General features: G+C 46.7%; 1 protein-coding gene across 1 annotated transcript in view; it reads right to left on the reverse strand.

The window, feature by feature from the left end:
* Positions 1-2,615: 2,615 nt before the first annotated feature.
* Positions 2,616-18,457, reverse strand: part of TNS2 (tensin 2) — a 108,240-nt gene continuing 92,398 nt past the window's right edge. The window contains exons 23-28 of the mRNA XM_015423335.1: positions 16,479-16,556; positions 15,422-15,499; positions 7,485-7,653; positions 6,804-6,872; positions 4,759-4,788; positions 2,616-2,962 (exon numbers count right to left, since the gene is read on the reverse strand). Coding sequence (XP_015278821.1) covers positions 2,821-2,962; positions 4,759-4,788; positions 6,804-6,872; positions 7,485-7,653; positions 15,422-15,499; positions 16,479-16,556 — 566 coding nt within the window. The 3' untranslated portion in view covers positions 2,616-2,820. The remainder of the gene's footprint in view (positions 2,963-4,758; positions 4,789-6,803; positions 6,873-7,484; positions 7,654-15,421; positions 15,500-16,478; positions 16,557-18,457) is intronic.

The raw sequence follows: 18,457 nt of genomic DNA on the forward strand, positions 1-18,457 counted from the left end.
AGCTTCATGAGTTTCTATGGTAGATCCGCCCCTGGTCTGATCGCTTTCCTGCACAAGTAAAAGAGCCCAGGAATTCGGGCTCTCTGCCATCTCATTACCCACCCACCCCCAAGCTGCTGCAGCTTCTGAACAGAACGGGGGAGCCCCTCCTCTGTTCCCCAATTCTTTTAGGTGAGTATCCTGGCTCCTCCGCTCATCCCCGTCCACAGGCAGGGGAGGAATGAACTGTGTCACACACAGCCGGCTCTCTCTGATCCACTGTACCCCTTTATCACATACAGCTGCCTAAAGTTTCACATGCTCCTCCATTATAGAACTCAGGTGGGGGGAAGTGACCAAGTGCCGTAGTGGTAACTGGCAATGCGAATATTCACACATTGGCAGATTTTTACATGCACAGGTTCGGTTATTCGAGCCGAACCCTTTCAAAGGCTTTGCGGACGATCGGCCTCGTTTGCCTAATCTGAGCATATATCTCACAAGGCTCTGGAAAGCTCTGTAGTCAGGCTTTGTAAGACAGTGACCAGCGTGTTCATATGCAGAACAAATTCCTCTTCCCGCCTCCCCCAAACAAGGACAGAAATCACAAAACAACCCACACGGCTTATCCAGGCACCTTTCCATTTCTCTATTGCACTGTGGATTCCACCCACTCAAGACAACATTAATACTGTTTACAACATGATAGCTTAACCCTGAATATGGGAGGAGTGAAAGGGTTGCCAACTCCAGTTTGAGGAATTCCTGGGAATTTGGAGGTGGTGCCTCGACAGGGAGGAATTTGGGGATGAGAGAGACCTCGGCGGGGACATGATGTCATGGAGTCTACTCATGGAAGCGGCCATTTCCTCCAGGGAAAGTGATCTCGAGATTCCGAAGGTCAACTGAAATTCAAGAACTCCACGGTGTTTCTTTATGTTTGTCTAACCTTGCCGTGTTCCCTGTGTGTTTGTTGTCCACCTGGAGGTTGGCAACCCTAAAAGTGAGTCTAGTGTCCCCCCCCCCCAAGTCATCAACCAGCTTCTCAGCTCACTTCAGCCTCTGATCCGCCTGGGCCATGCCATTCAACGAGTAAAACAAGCAAGTTCAAGGATCATTAACCTTATCTAGCGGATTGCACCGGTTCCACCCCAGAACGGGCCTTTTGCAAAGGGCAGCCTTAGATGAGCAAGAGGTGCACAGCAGCTGATCAGGGGACCTGAGGGACAGAGGGAAACCTGGCTCCCAGGGGACCGGGAAGGAGCCAGTGACTCCCAGGTACGAGACACACAAAAATTCCAAAAAGGGGTGGAATGAGAAAGGCGGAAAACGAGGAATCCCAAGGCGAGATCCTGGGTGTGCAAAGCTTCCACAACAGCCTCCTTTCATGCTGAATAAATACAGCCGGATAGTCCTGCTGACCCCCGAGCTCATCAGAGCTTGGAAGCTTAAGCAGGAGTCGGCCACAGTTAGTACTTAAGATGGGAGACCACCAAGGAAGACAGGTTACTGTTGCAGAGGAAGGCAATGGCAGACCACCTCTGCTCACCTCCTGCCTTGAAAACCCCATGCAGGGTGGCCATAAGTCAGCTGCAAGTTGTCCGCACACGATCATTACCAGGAGTCATTTTGTAGAAAAAGAGGTGCAGGAGCTCATTAGCATAGCTCATTAGCATATGCCACAACCCCTGGCATCACCGGAAGTGTGTCAGAAGGCAACACCCACCGCTCAGGCCCCACTGGACTGTTTTGGATTGCTAGCTATTGGTGTGTGGGGGAACGTGTGGATCTGTCCTCGCAGAGGAGGGAGAGCTTGTACCTGAATAAAACTTGGTCTTAAAGGTGCCACTGGACTGTTTTGGGCCGGGGGGAGCTCTGCAACTTACCTGGCTGCTTCTTGCTCTGACTGAGGGCTGCTGGGAACGGGGTGGGGCTTGTTGCATGTGCCCACCCCTTGGGCTCTTTACTGCCGGAGCTCCGCTCCTGTGTGCTTCTGCAGGAAATGACCCCTGGTAATTACTACATGCTGGGACTCAAGCTCGAGGAGGCAAAAAGCCTGGTGGGAACTGACTACAATCTACAACAGACTCAGCGACAAGAAAAGGGTGGGAACCTGCAGCTGCTCTTCTGCTGCAAAGTGCTACCTGCACATGAGTCAATGCAAACAAGCGGAACATTTTCCTTACCCCCCAACCACCCCTTCCACCCCCGCAAGCGGCTCCCCTCCCAACTTCATCAGGTTTCTGAAGCATGACATGCTCCTCCCTTGCCAACAATACCCTTGCAGTGAGGCAGTAGCCCTACTTACTTCCTGCTGTGCAGACTGGCCCATTTCTGCCTTCGAAGTCATTCTGGGGCAACACTGACTGGTCAAAGGAATCTCCAAGCTCCTGCTTCTAGTCTACCCTGTGATTGCACGAGATGCTGCCCCCTAGTGGCTGCTGCCTGGCACCACCTCCTCGTGCTGTTTGCTCTTGCTGAGCTGCGGGAGAGGTTGCCAGTATGGGGACCTGGGTGGCCTTCTGCTAATTCCCACTCGACCGAAGCTTTTGCCACTAGCAGGAAAATGTTAGAGCCATGGCTGGGCTGGGCTGGGCAGGGGAGATGTCAGAAGCTCCTTTCCCCTTCTCCCCCTTTTGCTGGCTGGCGGATAAAAGAGGAGGGAGAGAGAGAGAGGAAGGAGGAAATTCCTAGAATGGCTCTGCCTACATTGGTCAACCTGCCCAGTTAAAGCTTCTCCTCCACTAGAGGGGACTCCACCCCTTGGGGCTGTTGAAGAACAGCAAGTCCAACAGGGGAGGATGAAATCGGGCCTCCCGAGCCGAGCCCTTCGGCTCCTTCTCATCGCCGGTGAGTTCCCAGCATGACCTTGGTGATGAAGTTGACGATGGCCGAGGCTGGCTGCTCGGGGTCCAGCTCGGCAAAGAGGTGGCAGATGTTCTCACACGGGCTGCCCTGCTTCTTGGCCACGAAGCCGAAGATCCTGCGAGAGACAGAATCACTGCCACATTAATTTAAAAAATGCTAATATGTGTGTCTGCAAAATGATACTGGCCCCCAATTTGATTATTCCCCCCCGCCCCATGCTAGTCTCAGGATCGGAATTGGGGCCACCCTGGGACACATTCAGAAGTGGGACGTCACAGTTCAGCTCCTAGCACCAAAACCCCTCTGCACCACCCAACAGCTGTGTGGGCCTCATAAGAACATAAGAACATAAGAGATGCCAATGTTGGATCAGGCCAAAGGCCCATCCAGTCCAACACTCTGTATCCCACAGTGGCCAGAAATACCAGGTGCCATCAGGAGGTCCACCAGTGGGGCCAGGACATTAGAAGCCCTCCCACTGTTGACCCCCCCCCCAAGCACCAAGATGACAGAGCATCACTTGCCGCAGAGTCCCTATCTATACCTTGTGGCTAATAGCCACTGATGGACCTCTGCTCCATATGCTTATCTAATTCCCTTTTGAAGTCGTCCATGCTTGTAGCCACCACCACTTCCTGTGGCAGTGAATTCCAAGTGTTAATCACTCTTTGGGTGAAGAAGTACTTCCTTTTATCCATTCTAACCCGACCGCTCAGCAATTTCATGGAGTGCCCACGAGTTCTTGTATTGTGAGAAAGGGAGGAAAGTACCTCTTTCTCTACCTGCTCTTTCCCATGCATAATCTTATAAACCTCAATCATGTCACCCCTCAGTCGTCGTTTCTCCACGCTAAAGAGCCCTAAGCGCCTTAAGCTTTCCTCATAGGGAAAGTGTTCCAACCCTTTTATCATTCGAGTTGCCCTTTTCTGCACTTTTTCCAAAGCCTCCTTTGAGTCTCCCCCACCACACCCCCAGGAGTCATTTCAAGCCGCTTGACTGGCCACCCGTTGCTACCTTTGGTGAAAGCACGGCTGCTAGAGGTAACTCGCTGCATCGTGGCCTCCTGGAGATCAATGGATTCTGGCTCCTTTCCTTTCCTTGCTTCCTAATACAGGCCTAAAGAACCCCTCCCGCTCAACGTCCCACTTTCGGAACACATCGGAGAAGCAGCTTACAGTGGAATTAGGGTTGCCAACTCTTGGCTGAGAAATTCCTGGAGGTTTTGGGGGTGGAGCCTGAGAAAGGTGGGGTCCGGGGAGGGACCTCAGCAGGGTATGAGGCCATGGAATCCACCCTGCAATGGAGCCATTGTCTCCTGGGGAACTGATCTTGGTCATCTGGCTATCAATGATAAAAGCGGGCGATCTCCGGGTGCAATCTGGAGGCTGGCGACCCTGGGTGGAATGTCCTCTTCCATGACAACACATGATTGGGGCAGCAGAACTCGTTGGGAAACAATGGGAACGAGACCTGTTCTAAATGTTCTGCAGCTTAGAAGTACTACTGAAGGCATCTGCAGAAATAGTTTGGTGTGGGGAGGGCAACACACACACGCCTCCAGCTAGTCGGTAAGAGGCCTAGGGTGACCTGTACGTGTGGGCGGGCCTTAAAAAAATTAATACATTTCGGATTGAGAGGCGGCAAGTGCCCGCCTTGCCCCCTCTATGTTCATGAATAGTCCTGTCCTTACCAGGGGCACTGTTTGCCATCATCCCAAAGGATTTTAATAGATTACTCTAGCCAGGCAATCACGATTGTGGCCCTCAGAATCCGGGTGTGCTTCTGCCATTCTTGACTGGGCAAAAGGCCCTCTAAGGTCCCCATGCCCTGGCACAGCATGGACGCTAAAAGAGTGGCTGCATTTGACATCTGACAGTGAAAAGCAGGGTCGTTGCCCTCTCCAGTACTTACTTGGATGTGGTGCCGTCAGGGTTTGCCCACCTGCAATTAAATAAAGAGATTTGTACTGCAAGGGACAGAACACTATCCAAAAAGTACTGCCTAACGCTATCCAAAAAGTACTGCATATGCACTGGCTTTAAAGGAAAGCCTCTCGAAAAGGTAATGGGTGTTTAACCAAAGCAGTCATTCTGCCTGTTGAAGATTATTAAGTGATTAAAAGTAAAGGTAAAGGTTCCTTTGCTCGAAAGCCAGTCGAATCCGACTCTAGGGAGCTGGAACTAGAGACGGGAGCTCACTCTGTCATATGGCACCCGGGTCACGGACTGCTGAACTACTGACCTTCCACAGCCTGGAGTTCAGCGTCTTAACCACTTGAGCCACCACCAGTGTTCCCTCTAAGCTGAGTTGGTGTGAGCTAGCTCACACCAACTCAGCTTAGAGGGAACATTGGCCACCACAGCTCCTTTTTAAGTGATACAAACACATTACGTTGTCTTGTCCTGAAACAGACCATCAGTCTGTCAAGGTTCGTACTCTCCACTCAGACTGGCCGTGGCTCTCAGGCAGAAGTCTGTCACATCGCCTACTACTTGGTCTTTTTCAACTGGAAATGGCAGGGATCGAACCCGGGACCTCCTGTGTGCCCAGCAGATGCTCTGCCACTGAGCCAGGGCCCCTTCCCATCAACAGTACGTTTTCTTTCGAATGCAAGTTGCCACTGCTCACCCCACTCCAATGGACTTTGGGAACAGCAGAAGTGCTGCACAGCTTCCTAAACCGCTTCTTATATACCTCAGTTTAAGGTCAGATGTGATTTGGGGGGAGGTGGTGAGGTACTACCAGTGCACCTGTGTGGGGAAGTGGACTAAACATCTTTGAATTAAAACAGTACATTCTAAATGTATGGACCTGACGGGAACAAAACGTTAATGGTAAAACAGAGGTGGTCCTTGAACCAGAGCGCTTTGTATCCATTTAGCCCCAAAACAACCTTCTCGGCCCTGGCTCCGACTGGGTGGAACTCTCTGCCTGCCAACATCAGGGCCCTGCGGGATCCGTTACAATTCCGCAGGGCCTGCATGGCAGAGACGTTCCGCCAAGCATAGTGTTGAGGCCAGCGACGGTTTTTAACAGTTTTTAATAGATTTAATCAGTCTCAAGGGTCATTTCATAGAAAAAGAGGTGCAGGAGCTCATTAGCATAACTCATTAGCATAACATTTGCATATGCCACACCCCCTGGTATCACCGGAAGTGTGTCAGAAGGCAACACCCGCCGCTCAGGCTCCACTGGACTGTTTTGGATTGCTAGCTATTGGGGGGGGGAGTGCAGATCTGCCCTCACAGAGAAGGGAGAGCTTGTACCTGAAGGCGGGCCGGGGGGAGGGCTCTGCAACTTACTTGGCTGCTTCTTGCTCCTCGTGGCCCGACTGAGGGCTGCTGGGAGCAGGGGGCGGGGCTTGTTGCATGTGCCTGCCCCCTGGGCTCCTTACTGCCGGAGCTCCGCTCCTGTGCACTCCCGCAGAAAATGACCCCTGATCAGTCTTAACAACTAGCTGGTTCACTAGCTGCTCCCCCCCAATTGCTGAAGTAAACTGAGGAACCTAAATTGTATTATGGTGCCAGATGGGGGTTAGGGGTTTGTGGTATTATATTTTAGACTGTTGAAATGTATTTTATGTGTATTTATATGAACTGGTTGTGCACCACTCTGAGCCTGCTTGTGGAGAGGAGGGTAAAAAAGCCTAATGAAATAAACAAACACGCCTGCCCTGTGAATTCAGCAAACTCTCTCCACAGTAGGGGAAGAATCATTTTCTTCTAAAGCCCAGGAGAGATCGCCCAGATGGACCTCCTCTAAGTAAGTGGTCTTCTGTTAACTTCAAGGCCCTGCCCCTTGTTCCCAAGGCCTTCTTGCAAAAAGGGACATACTGAATTTTCCAACAGGCACAGGGCAGTCAGATAAGGAATGGCATTCTTCCAGCAAGGCAGAGGTGCAAACTCTGCCGAACCCTCCAGATGAACCAGACCGAGACGGGGGGCGGGGGGGTTTACCTGCGGTCTTGAGGATCCGTGCTGCAGAAGGTGACGCTGCTGACAGGATAATGACGCCGGAAAAACAACCTGCGGGAAGAAGGAAATTGGCCTGAAATCTCCTGAGAAAGGAAGGTGTGTGTGGGAGAGAGAAAGTGGAACCCATGCTGGGGGCTTTGCTGTTCAGGAAAACCAGAAGTTTACTTGGTGAATTGTAAGCACCATTTATGTCTTATATGTTGTTATGAAGATACTATTTTCTTATTAATATTCAATTCATATTAAAAGTTATTTTGTGTCTCTGGGGAGTTGTACTTCCGGTTTTCCTGATCATTGGCTCCTCCCGTCCTTGTTTTTTACTCTTGTTTTTTGACATTCCCAGAAGCGGGAAGAGAGAATGGGTTTCAGCCAGCCAGTTTTTCTGCTGGTGGAAAAGGAAGGAGAGGAGAGAAAAAAGGCTATGTTGAAGATCACGGGACTCACACAGACAAAAGCTACGTGGCTGTCAGGATGGTAGTAAAGAGGAGAATCGGACGAGAGTGAGCAAAAAAGCTGGCTGGTCCAATCCAGTGCAAATTTCGAGAGCACAGAGTACCAAGATGGTCAGTGAAGTCAAGATAAGAGTGCACTAGCCAGGGACTGGAACGCGAAGGGTCTTAGTCCAAGAAACAGCAAGTACATGGAAAGGATTGATAGACTTACTTCCTCTGGTTGTCTGTAAGCGTGATGCCCTGGGCTGACACCTTGAAGTGCACAACGCAGGCCGAAGGACGGGGAGTGGCGTTCAGGGTGCTGGTGGTTGCCTTGGCCACAGCCTGTGGACCAGTCAAGGACTCCGTTTCCACGGAGCTCAGATACAGCACACTGCAGGCTATCGGGTTGGGTGGATGGAGAGAGAGAGAGATCACCCATGTCAACAAAGGGGCTTCCCACCTTTCCCAAAGACCCACACTTAATGAGTCAGAGTTTTTTGTGAGCCTTTCCCTGTCCAGATTTGTCACAACACTTGGAATAATCTCTTCATATATTGGTAGATGAGGAGCTGCGGTGGCCCAAGTGGTTAAGACGCTGAACTGCAGGCTGTGGAAGGTCGGTAGTTCAGCAGTTCGAGACCCGGGTGCCGCATGACGGAGTGAGCTCCCGTCTCTAGTTCCAGCTCCTGCCAACATAGCAGTTCGAAAGCAAGACGTTGCAAGTAGATAAATAGGGACCACTTCGGTGGGAAGGTAACAGCGTTCCGTGCGCCTTGGTGTTTAGTCGTGCCGGCCACGTGACCACGGAAACGTCTTCGGACAGCGCTGGCTCTTCGGCTTTGAAACGGAGATGAGCACCGCAACCCTAGAGTCGGATTCGACTGGCTTTCGAGCAAGGGAAACCTTTACCTTTACTATATTGGTAGATGACCTCTTAGAGAAGCTAGTGGGCGCTACCTATGTTACCATCCTGGACCTAGTCAAAGCATATTGGCAATATCTGGTACCTTCGATGATGGTACCAGAACCAAATGAGAGCCAGTATGGTGTAGTGGTTAAGAGCGCGGACTCTAATCTGGGAGAACCGGGTTTGATTCCCCACTCCTCCACTTGCACCTGGCTGGATGACCGATTTTCTTTTTTTTCTTTTTTTGGTAAACAAATTTTTTATTTTCTCAGGAATACAACATATAAAACATTTCATTCTATCAATTGTCTACCCCATTCCCAGTTCCTCCCCTCCCTCCAATGGCTTCCCACAATGCTTCCACCCCTGCTCCAAATTACTTCATATCATCAACAATATCAGTTTTTCATTCTTACAATCTAAAGATAACATCATTTGACTTAATATTGATCTAAACATATTAAGTTTTGTTTCACATCCCAGTTCTTTTCCAGATAAATTTTAAAGTCATTCCATTCTCCAAAAAACTCATCGTCTTCTTTGTTATTCAGTTTTTTTGTAATCTTATCCATTTGTGCCATGAACAGAACTTTTTGTATCCATTCTTCAACCTCTGGTACCTTTTCTGTCTTCCAAAACTGAGCATAAATCATTCTCGCTGTCACTATCAGGTACCAGAGTAAAGTCTTTTTAGTCGTATTGACTTCTTCCATTTTAAGTCCCAAAAGCAGAATTTCCGGTGCTTTTTTAAAAGAACATTTCAGTATTTTTTGCATTTCATTGTGGACTTTTGTCCAAAAGTCTACAGCTTTCTCACAAGTCCACCACATATGATAAAATGAGCCCTCATGCCTCTTACATTTCCAGCATTTGTTTGACATATTTTGATTCATATTTGCAATTTTCTTAGGTGTCATGTACCACCTATACATCATCTTATAACAATTTTCTTTAACATTAGTACATGTCGAGATCTTAATAGAATTTTTCCACAAATATTCCCAGGTTTCCATAGCCACTTCCTTATTCATATTAATAGCCCATTTTAACATTTGTTCTTTAACAGTTTCATCTTCAGTATACCATTTTAACAACACCTTATACATTTTAGAAATATTTTTTCCTCCTCCACTCTCCCAAACCTTTTCAATTTCATTTTTTTCCTCTCTAAAACCATAGTTTTTTTTGTCAGATCTAAAAAGATCATAAATCTGCATATATTTCAACCACTCATATTCATATTCAATTTCATTCTGCTTTTTCATTACCCACTCTGTTCCCTCTTTTTTAATTAAATCTCTATATGGCAACCAGTCTCTACCTCGCTGTCTTGAGTAAGATATCAACACTTCTACTGGTACAATCCACAATGGTCTTAAGTCACTCTGGTACTTCTTATATCTTGTCCATACCATATACAAAGCTTTTCTCACCAAGTGAAGTTTAAAAAAACTGTCCATTTTTATCTTGTCATACCATAAATATGCATGCCAGCCAAATCTACAATCATGCCCTTCCAACCCCAACAATCTGTCATTTTCAAGCTTCACCCATTGATCCATCCATGTTAGACAAACCGCTTCATAATATAGTCTAAGATTTGGCATTTGTAGACCTCCTCTTTCTTTGGCATCACAAAGTATTTTCATTTTGATCCTTGGTTTCTTGCCTGCCCAAACAAATTTTGACAACTCTTGTTGCCACTTGGCCAACAAATCCGTTTTATGCAGAATTGGTATTGTTTGGAACAGGAACATCAAACGTGGTAGGACATTCATTTTTATAACTGATATTCTTCCCATCAGTGATAAGTTCATTTTATCCCATTTCTTAAAATCTTGAGTCAGCTTAGTCCATAATTTCTCATAATTATTCTTATATAGGTCTATATTTTTTGCCGTTAATTCAATTCCAAGGTATTTTGTTTTTTTAACTACTTCACATTGTACCAGTTCTTGTAGTTCCACTTGTTTTTGTTTGATCATGTTTTTACATATAAGTTTTGTTTTATTCTTATTTACGTAAAAGCCGGCCAATTCTCCAAACTCCTTTATTTTTTGAAAAAGCAATGTCAATTTTTCTGTTGGGTTTTCCACCATAAACATTACATCGTCTGCAAATGCTCGATATTTGTATTGGTGTCCTTTATGTGTCAAGCCCTTTATTTCTTGATCGTACTGTATTTTTTGTAAAAGTATTTCCAATACCCAGATAAATAATAACGGTGATAACGGACAACCTTGCCTTGTTCCTTTCTGTACTTTGAAGTTATCTGTCAGTTCTTTATTCACATTTATTTTAGCTCTTTGTTCAGAATAGATAGCTTCAATACAATTTCTAAAATGTTGTCCCGCTTCAATCTTTTCCATCATCTGGTGCATAAAATTCCAATTAAGATTGTCAAAAGCTTTTTCTGCATCAACAAACAGAAAAGCTACTTCTTTTTCTGGGTGCTTTTCATAATATTCAATTGCGTCCATTACTATTCTTACATTGTCTCTAATCTGCCTTTTGGGTAAAAAGCCCGCTTGATCTTCAGAAATTACCGTTTGTAAATAGTTTTTCACCCTTTCTGCAATAATTTTTGCAAAGATTTTATAATCGTTGTTCAAAAGAGATATTGGCCTGTAGTTCTTTACATTTGTTGAATCTTGTCCTTCCTTTGGAATCAAAGAAATAATTGCTTCTTTCCATGAGTCCGGCACCTTTTTGTTTTCTCTTATTTCGTTGGTTAAAGCTTCCAGGACCGGGGAAATTTCTTCTTTCATCTTTTTGTAGAATTTCGCTGTAAATCCGTCCGGCCCAGGCGCCTTCCCCAACTTTGTCTCTTCTATTGCCTTCATCACTTCTTCTTTTTGAATTGGACCATTTAATAAATCTTTGTATTCCTTACTTATTTTTGGTAGTGGAATCTCCTTTAAATATGTTTTAATCTTCTCAAGATCAACTCTAGTTGTTTGGAATAGTTTAGCATAATACTTGAAGAAACATCTCTTTATTCCATTAGGATCAACGAACTCTTTTCCATCTTCTATTATTTTGGTTATCATTCTTCTCTCTCTTCTAGCCTTAAGTTGCCAAGCTAAGTATTTTCCCGGTTTGTTCGCCCCTTCAAAAGATTTCTGTTGTAACTTCTTTAAATTCCAATACATTTCCTGATTCCAAGTCTCATTCAGTTGTTCCTTCAGCAACTTTAATTCTTTAATAATTTGCTTTTTTCCAGGCTTCTTTTTTAATTCCTTTTCTTTCTGAGCAATTTTTTCTAACACTTCTGTTTGTTTTTGAAGTTTTTCCTTTTTTTGCTTCACGTTTTGCGAGATGAGAATTCCTCTCATCACCGCTTTATAAGCATCCCATACAATCTGTATCGGTGTTTCTTTATTTAAATTTTGTTGAAAGAATTGTTTCGTTTCTTCCTTTAACATCTCAATTACCGTTTTCTTATCCAACAAGTCTTCATTAATCCTCCACAGAAAGGGTTTTTTCCTTTCTGTGGAACTCCATACCACCGGATTGTGATCTGAATTACATCTTGGCAAAATTTCAGTCTTATGTGTTTTCATTGATAATTCTTCAGACATCCAAATCATATCAATTCTGGAAAAAGAGCAATGTCTATTGGAATAAAAAGTAAAGTCTTTCTGCATCGGGTTCCATTTCCTCCAAACATCTTCTAATTTTTCTTGCTTAACTAATTCAAAAAAATTCTTTGGCAATTTTCCGCTGAATTCGTTGTCCTTTTGTGGTTTTCTGTCTAGACGATCTATTGTCCCATTAAAGTCTCCGGCCATAATAACTTGCTCATAAGTCAATTGTTGTAATTGGTCAGTTATATCCTTAAAAAATTTTTCCTTTGCTCCATTGGGTGCGTACACGTTGATCAACAATGTTTTTTTCTGCTGAATCATTAATTCCACACCCACGTATCTGCCATCTATGTCCTTAAAAATTTCTGTAGGTTGTAACTCCTTCTTCACATATGTCACAACTCCTTTTTTCTTGTTTGAGGCCGCAGAACAAAATTCAATTCCAAATAAAGCATTCTTTAAATATTTTATATCCTGTTTTCTAATATGTGTTTCTTGCAAGCATATCACGTTGCATTTCTGTTTCTGTATCCAATGATTGATTCTTTTCCTCTTGTTTGGTGAATTTAATCCATTAACATTCCATGACAACAATTTGTACTCCATTATGCGTTTTATTTTAAAGTTCTCCAAAGACGTCCGCATTGTCCGCCTTAAATTTATAAAAGTCCATCATCGATCTGATCTGAATCCTCCCACCTTGATACGTAAAGGATAAACCTTGTGGAATCTCCCATCTATATCTGATGCTCAAAGCTCTGAGTTTGTCCGCCAAGGATTTATACCTTTTCCTGTCTTGCAGTATTGTTCTTGGGAGTTCTCTCATCACCATAATTTTGTTTCCCTCTATTACAAAAGGGACGTTGAATTGCTTCTTGAATATCTCCTCTGTTATTGATCTTGTTACAAATTGTACAATTACATCCCTTGGTAAATTCTTCTTTTCTGCAATTCTGGAGTTCACTCTATAAATCAAATCAAAGTCTGAGTCCATTGACCCTTCCTCCTCGCCCAGAAAAGCCGTTATCACTTCCATCATTTTTTCTTTTAAGTTCTCATTCTCTGTTTCCTTAATGCCTCTGAATCTCAGATGAGTCTGCATCCTTCTGAACTCCATCATTGTCTCTGATCTTGTAATTTGTTGAGTCAAAGAATCTTGTTTCTCTTCTATTTTTTGTATCTTCTCCTCTGTCTCTGTAGTCTTGGTTGCATTTGCTTGAACATCCTTCTTAACTCCTTCCATTTCTTGCTTGATTGAAGTTATTTCTGTAGTAACCAATTCCTTCAATGCTGTTATGTTCTTCTCTTGGACTTCTTCTAGATGTTTCAGATGAATCTGAGTTTGCTTCTCCAGTTGGTCCCCCAATGTTTTTTCTATCTGCTCCCCCATGGCTTGTATTGCCTCTGTCATTCTCTTCTCCATTGCTTCCATGGAGGCTCACAGTTGTTGTCCTTCTTCAAAGAGGTCGGCTGACGAAGAATTTATGCCGGTAATCCGGCTCGATCGGCCACTATAGAGTTGCTTGGCACTTGCCGTCTTCGTGGGAGGAGGTCAAAGCCTGATTCAGCTTCTTCCGAAGCTGCTTCACGCCAACCTCACACTCCCTCTTGGGCGCTGCTGCCTGCTTGTCCCCCCCCCTCGCTGGGGAGTGATGCGTTGGGCTGTATGTTGCCCAAACTGTCAAAAGTGGCCGTCGCTCGCTTCGCACGATCGCGAAACGCTTCAGTCCTCCATCTTAGCTCGACCGGAAGCCCCAGTCACAGCTCTTTCAGAGCCCCCTCAGCCCAAAAAATAAGTCTAGCTCGCCACCTAGTGGTGCATGAAGCTAATGAGCTAGAACTTAAGGCTGCCAGACCATCTTTGCATCTCCTCATCTCCTAGCTAGACTACACACACAACACCGTATGATAATTATTATTAATTGTCATTACCGAACCAAATGTGCTTTTACTATCCCGTGGGTCTTTTCAAGTTCACCGTACTCCCTTTCGGACTTCAAAATGCTCCCACAATATTCCAAAGGCTGGGTCAACTCGTTCTAAGGCAGTTCCTTTATGACTCTCCATGCTAAGACACAGAGGGGAGCTAGATGTTTGACAGCAGGTGTCCACACGCACACAAACATCTGGGAATCCAGCTGGGGGAGAAGTGAGGGGGAGGGGAAAGAGTCAAAGCATCCTCTCCTCCCTGCCGCCTCTCCCCTCACCTCCCGCCCCTGCTTCTTGGTTCGCTGTTTGGCATCAACTGGGTTTCTTATAGTGTGATCCTAAGAGTGTGTTCCAAAGAGGGAGCTCCATTCATACAATCGTAGAACCACAGAGTTGGAAAGGGGCCCTACAGGCCATCTAGTCCAACCCCCTGATCAATGCAGGACCAGCCTAGAGCATCCCTGAATACACTCGAGTCAAATTCCAAGTAGGCCAGCAGAGGATGGCGCTGCCAGATGCAGACCTGCTACCAAATGTTTAGTTCAGCTAGATTCAAGTCCAATAGCACCTTAGAGGGCAACAAGATTGTGGGGGCATAAGCTCTTGAGAATCAAAGCTCCCTTTGTCAGAGACCCCAAAATACCTTATTGGTCTCTAAGGTGCTACTGCATTCGACCCTAGCTGCTCTACTGCCAGAGGAACACCGCTACCCTCTAAAACAAATGGTTAGTTCTAAACTTAGACCTTGCCTCCTACACGTGACAAGGTATTCCCAATATATGTTCCCGCTTGAGAGAGAGAGAGAGAGAGGCGGTGCTGCCCAGCCAAAACTGTTGAAGAGATAAAGGTAAAGGTTCCCTTGCTCGAAAGCCAGTCGGGTCCGACTCTAGGGATGCACTGCTCATCTCCGTTTCAAAGCCGAAGAGCCAGCGCTGTCCGAAGACGTTTCCGTGGTCATGTGGCCGGCATGACTAAACACCAAGGCGCACGGAACGCTGTTACCTTCCCACCGAAGTGGTACCTATTTATCTACTTGCAATTTCTTGCTTTCGAACTGCTAGGTTGGCAGGAGCTGGAACTAGAGACGGGAGCTCACTCCGTCATGCGGCACACTCGGGTCTCGAACTGCTGAACTGCCGACCTTCCACAGCCTGCAGTTCAGCGTCTTAACGAGCCTATTATCTTTGAGAAACAGCCCAATGCTACGGCTCAACCTCAGTTGGCAGTTTGCATCCAGCTTGGCTGAAACATTCGATCTCTCTCTAACCAGGGCAGATGTGTATTACACAACTGTGCCAGTGACGCTGGACAGAACTTGATACCTAGTGCTGAATGAAGAATCTCAAATTTCATTAAAAAACCCCATAAGCTTCTAGCCTTTTTAGCAGTAGAGATAACCTTGTAAATGAATAGGCAGGATATTCTTCCCATAAGAAGGGTTTCCAGTAAGCCTTAGCTCTCGGATCTTACCCCTTCCACATGTGGAGACTCTAGGAAGCAGAATAAATGTAGAGGAACCTTTTGGATAACCCCATTCAAACTGAAGTACTTGGTTTTTATGGGCATAGTGTTTGGGTTTGAATTTTTATCATCTGTTTGAAAGTTTCCGGTTTTTCTTGGAGCTGGGGCTACATACCCCCAACAGACCAAGAGACTTTCTAGATAGCGAGTGAACTTGCCTAAATTGCTGCCTGCCCAAACAACGCGCCACCAGTTACATTCCCGTCCACTCTGGTTTCTCACCTGCCCCCTGCTTCAGCAGGTCTGCGGCTGTGCTCATGTTGGTGGGGACAGCCAGCTCGGGGCTCTCCACCATGAGATCTGAAAAGAAGGAAGGAGACAAAGAGAAGCAACAGGGCCCAAGATCCAGGGAGACAGCATGTGCAGTGGTTAGAGCAACAGAGCTTGGAGGCAGGAGACCCGGGTACAAACCCCCTCTTGACTTGGAAGCACACTGAATGTCAACATCTCTTAGGACAGAACTCCAGCTATTGCAGATAGGTCTGCTGGCCATGTGGGGGTGGTGAGTGCCAGCAGGAAAAGGACTGAACAGCCTCTCTCTCCCCAACGGGAGCGGATTCCCCTTTCAAACTGCAGGAAAAGGAGCAAGCAACCTGGAGCTACACACAACATAAAAATCTGCACTTAGCCTCATCGTGGGAGGTCCAGGGAGGTGGTAAGGACAAAGTCCTGCCCTGGTGGGATGGAAGCATTTTAAGGATTCTATAAAAGTATCCAGTGGGTTGGGAAAGTCGAATCGAGACTCGGGCTGCCTCCAGATGGAGGATTCTGGGGGTCAAGGTCTGTGTGCGCTGAGCATGCTAATACAGCGACTGCAAACCACACCAGGGTCGTGACACTCTTGGCTTGCTTGTACAACAGAGCCGGGAGCAGCTGAATCAACCCCTGGGAAGCAGGGCCTGAACTAGCACAGAAGTTTAAACTCCTTGATGCGCTTTAACAGTAGGAAACAGCAAGAGTCCAGTAGCACCTTAAGGACTAACAAAAGATGTGGCAGAGGATGAGCTTCCATGAGCTCATACTCTGTCTTTAAAGTGCTGCCGGACTCTTGCTCTTTTCTGCCGCTACAGACAGACTAACGCGGCTGCCCATCCTGGTGCACTTTCTCTGCATGCAGTAAACCTTTCTCCTCCCCTTCTGGCTTAATGTTAAAACTTTGGGGGAAGCTGCCATCAAGACCTTCCTTTGATTTGTTTCCGGACTTCTGACCCGTCAACATCGCCCCCCCCCTCCCCCCGCCCAGGATTTCTGGGCTCAGAACAGCCTCCGGAGCACTTACCTTTGTTGGGGATGCGAAGGCGGCACGGCAACGAGATGGGGGTGATGGAATGCTGCGACACCAGCGCTGGTAAGCTGCCTGCAAAAGAAGAGAAGAGGAGAGATTGGATTTATACCCCCGCCCTTCACTACCCAGAGGAGTCTCAGAGCGGCTTACAAACTCCTTCTCCTTCCCCTCCCCACAACAGACACCCTGTGAGGTGGGTGGGGCTGAGAGATCTCTGGGCAGAAACGGCTCTTTTTCAAGAACAGCTCTTATCAGAACTACAGCTTGCCCTAGGCCATCCAGCCAGCTGCAAGTGGAGGAGTGGCGAATCAAACCCGTTTCTCCCAGATTAGAGTCTGCGCACTTAACCACGACACCAAAGGGGGGAGGGCAGGGCACAAGGGCCACAACTGCACAAGCCATCTGTCTCCTGCCAGTGTGGTGTCGTCATCCCCATGCTGGGATCTGAGAAAGACCTGCGTCCGAAGCCCTCTTTGCCACAAAGCCCGTGGCCCTGGGCAAGTCACACTGTCTCAGCCTAAGCTACCTCGCAGGGCAGTTGTGACAATAAAAAGGGTGAAAAGGAAAACCATGCATGTTGTCTTGGGCTCCCTGGCAGAAGGTCAGGAAGAGAAAGCATGACTTAGAATGCTTCTTCCCACTTCTCCCAGAACAGGACACCCTCCTTCTCACTGAACCCAGCAGATTCATTTGGAATACTGTGTGCAGTTCTGGTCACCACACCTTAAAAAGGATATTATAGCTTTGGAAAAAGTGCAGAAAAGGGCAACTCGAATGATAAAAGGGTTGGAACACTTTCCCTATGAGGAAAGGTTAAAGCGCTTAGGGCTCTTTAGCTTGGAGAAACGACGACTGAGGGGTGACATGATTGAGGTTTACAAGATTATGCATGGGAAAGAGCAGGTAGAGAAAAAGGTACTTTTCTCCCTTTCTCACACTACAAGAACTCGTGGGCACTCCATGAAATTGCTGAGCGGTCGGGTTAGAACGGATAAAAGGAAGTACTTCTTCACCCAAAGAGTGATTAACCCATGGAATTCACTGCCACAGGAAGTGGCGGCGGCTACAAGCATGGACGGCTTCAAAAGGGAATTGGATAACCATATGGAGCAGAGGTCCATCAGTAGCTATTAGCCACAAGGTATAGATAGGGGCTCTGGGGCAAGTGATGCTCTGTCTTCTTGGTGCTTGGGGGGGGGGGGTCAACAGTGGGATGGCTTCTGGTGTCCTGGCCCCACTGGTGGACCTCCTGATGGCACCTGGTATTTCTGGCCACTGTGTGATACAGAGTGTTGGACTGGATGGGCCTTTGGCCTGATCCAACATTGGCGTCTCTTATGTTCTTATTGTTTCGCCTTCCCAACCAGGGAGTGCAATTTCCCCCCCTAGGGAAATGTAGGGGCTAGAGAGGGATGCACGAAATGGTTTCCGCCTGAGGTCTTCCCCATCGCCTCCTACCTGATGCTTTTAACTGGAGACGCTGGGGCTTGCACCTGGGACCCTCTGCATGCAAAGCAGAGGCTCTGCCTCTAAGCTACGGCTTCTCGGAGACAAGGCCCAGACAAATGGGTTTTGCTCCAGGCTCGGGATTTATTTTATTCACGATTTTATGTTATTTGGTTCAATGTCTATCCCGCCCTTCCCACAAGCGGGGCTTAGGGCAGGTTGCGACATTAACATAAAACAATAAAATCAAGATTAAAACTATTAAGCTGAATCATGAGATGACGGTGATCAAACTACATCACAGCGATTGCAATGGTGCCCTGGTGCCAGACAATGAAAGGCAGAAAGGGCTTCCAGATTATGAGGACCCTACCTTGGATAGACCAAGGTGGCAACCAGTGTTCCCTCCAAGCTGAGTTAGTGTGAGCTAGCTCGCAGTTTTTTAGCCCCTGGCTCACACATTTTTGTCTTCGCTCAGGAAGGATGACTCCAGAGAAAACTAATTTATGCAGTATCCCCATCGCTCG

The sequence above is a fragment of the Gekko japonicus genome, unplaced genomic scaffold (assembly GCF_001447785.1).
Source record: "Gekko japonicus isolate JY-2015 unplaced genomic scaffold, Gekko_japonicus_V1.1 scaffold1492, whole genome shotgun sequence".
Lineage (NCBI taxonomy): Eukaryota > Metazoa > Chordata > Lepidosauria > Squamata > Gekkonidae > Gekko > Gekko japonicus.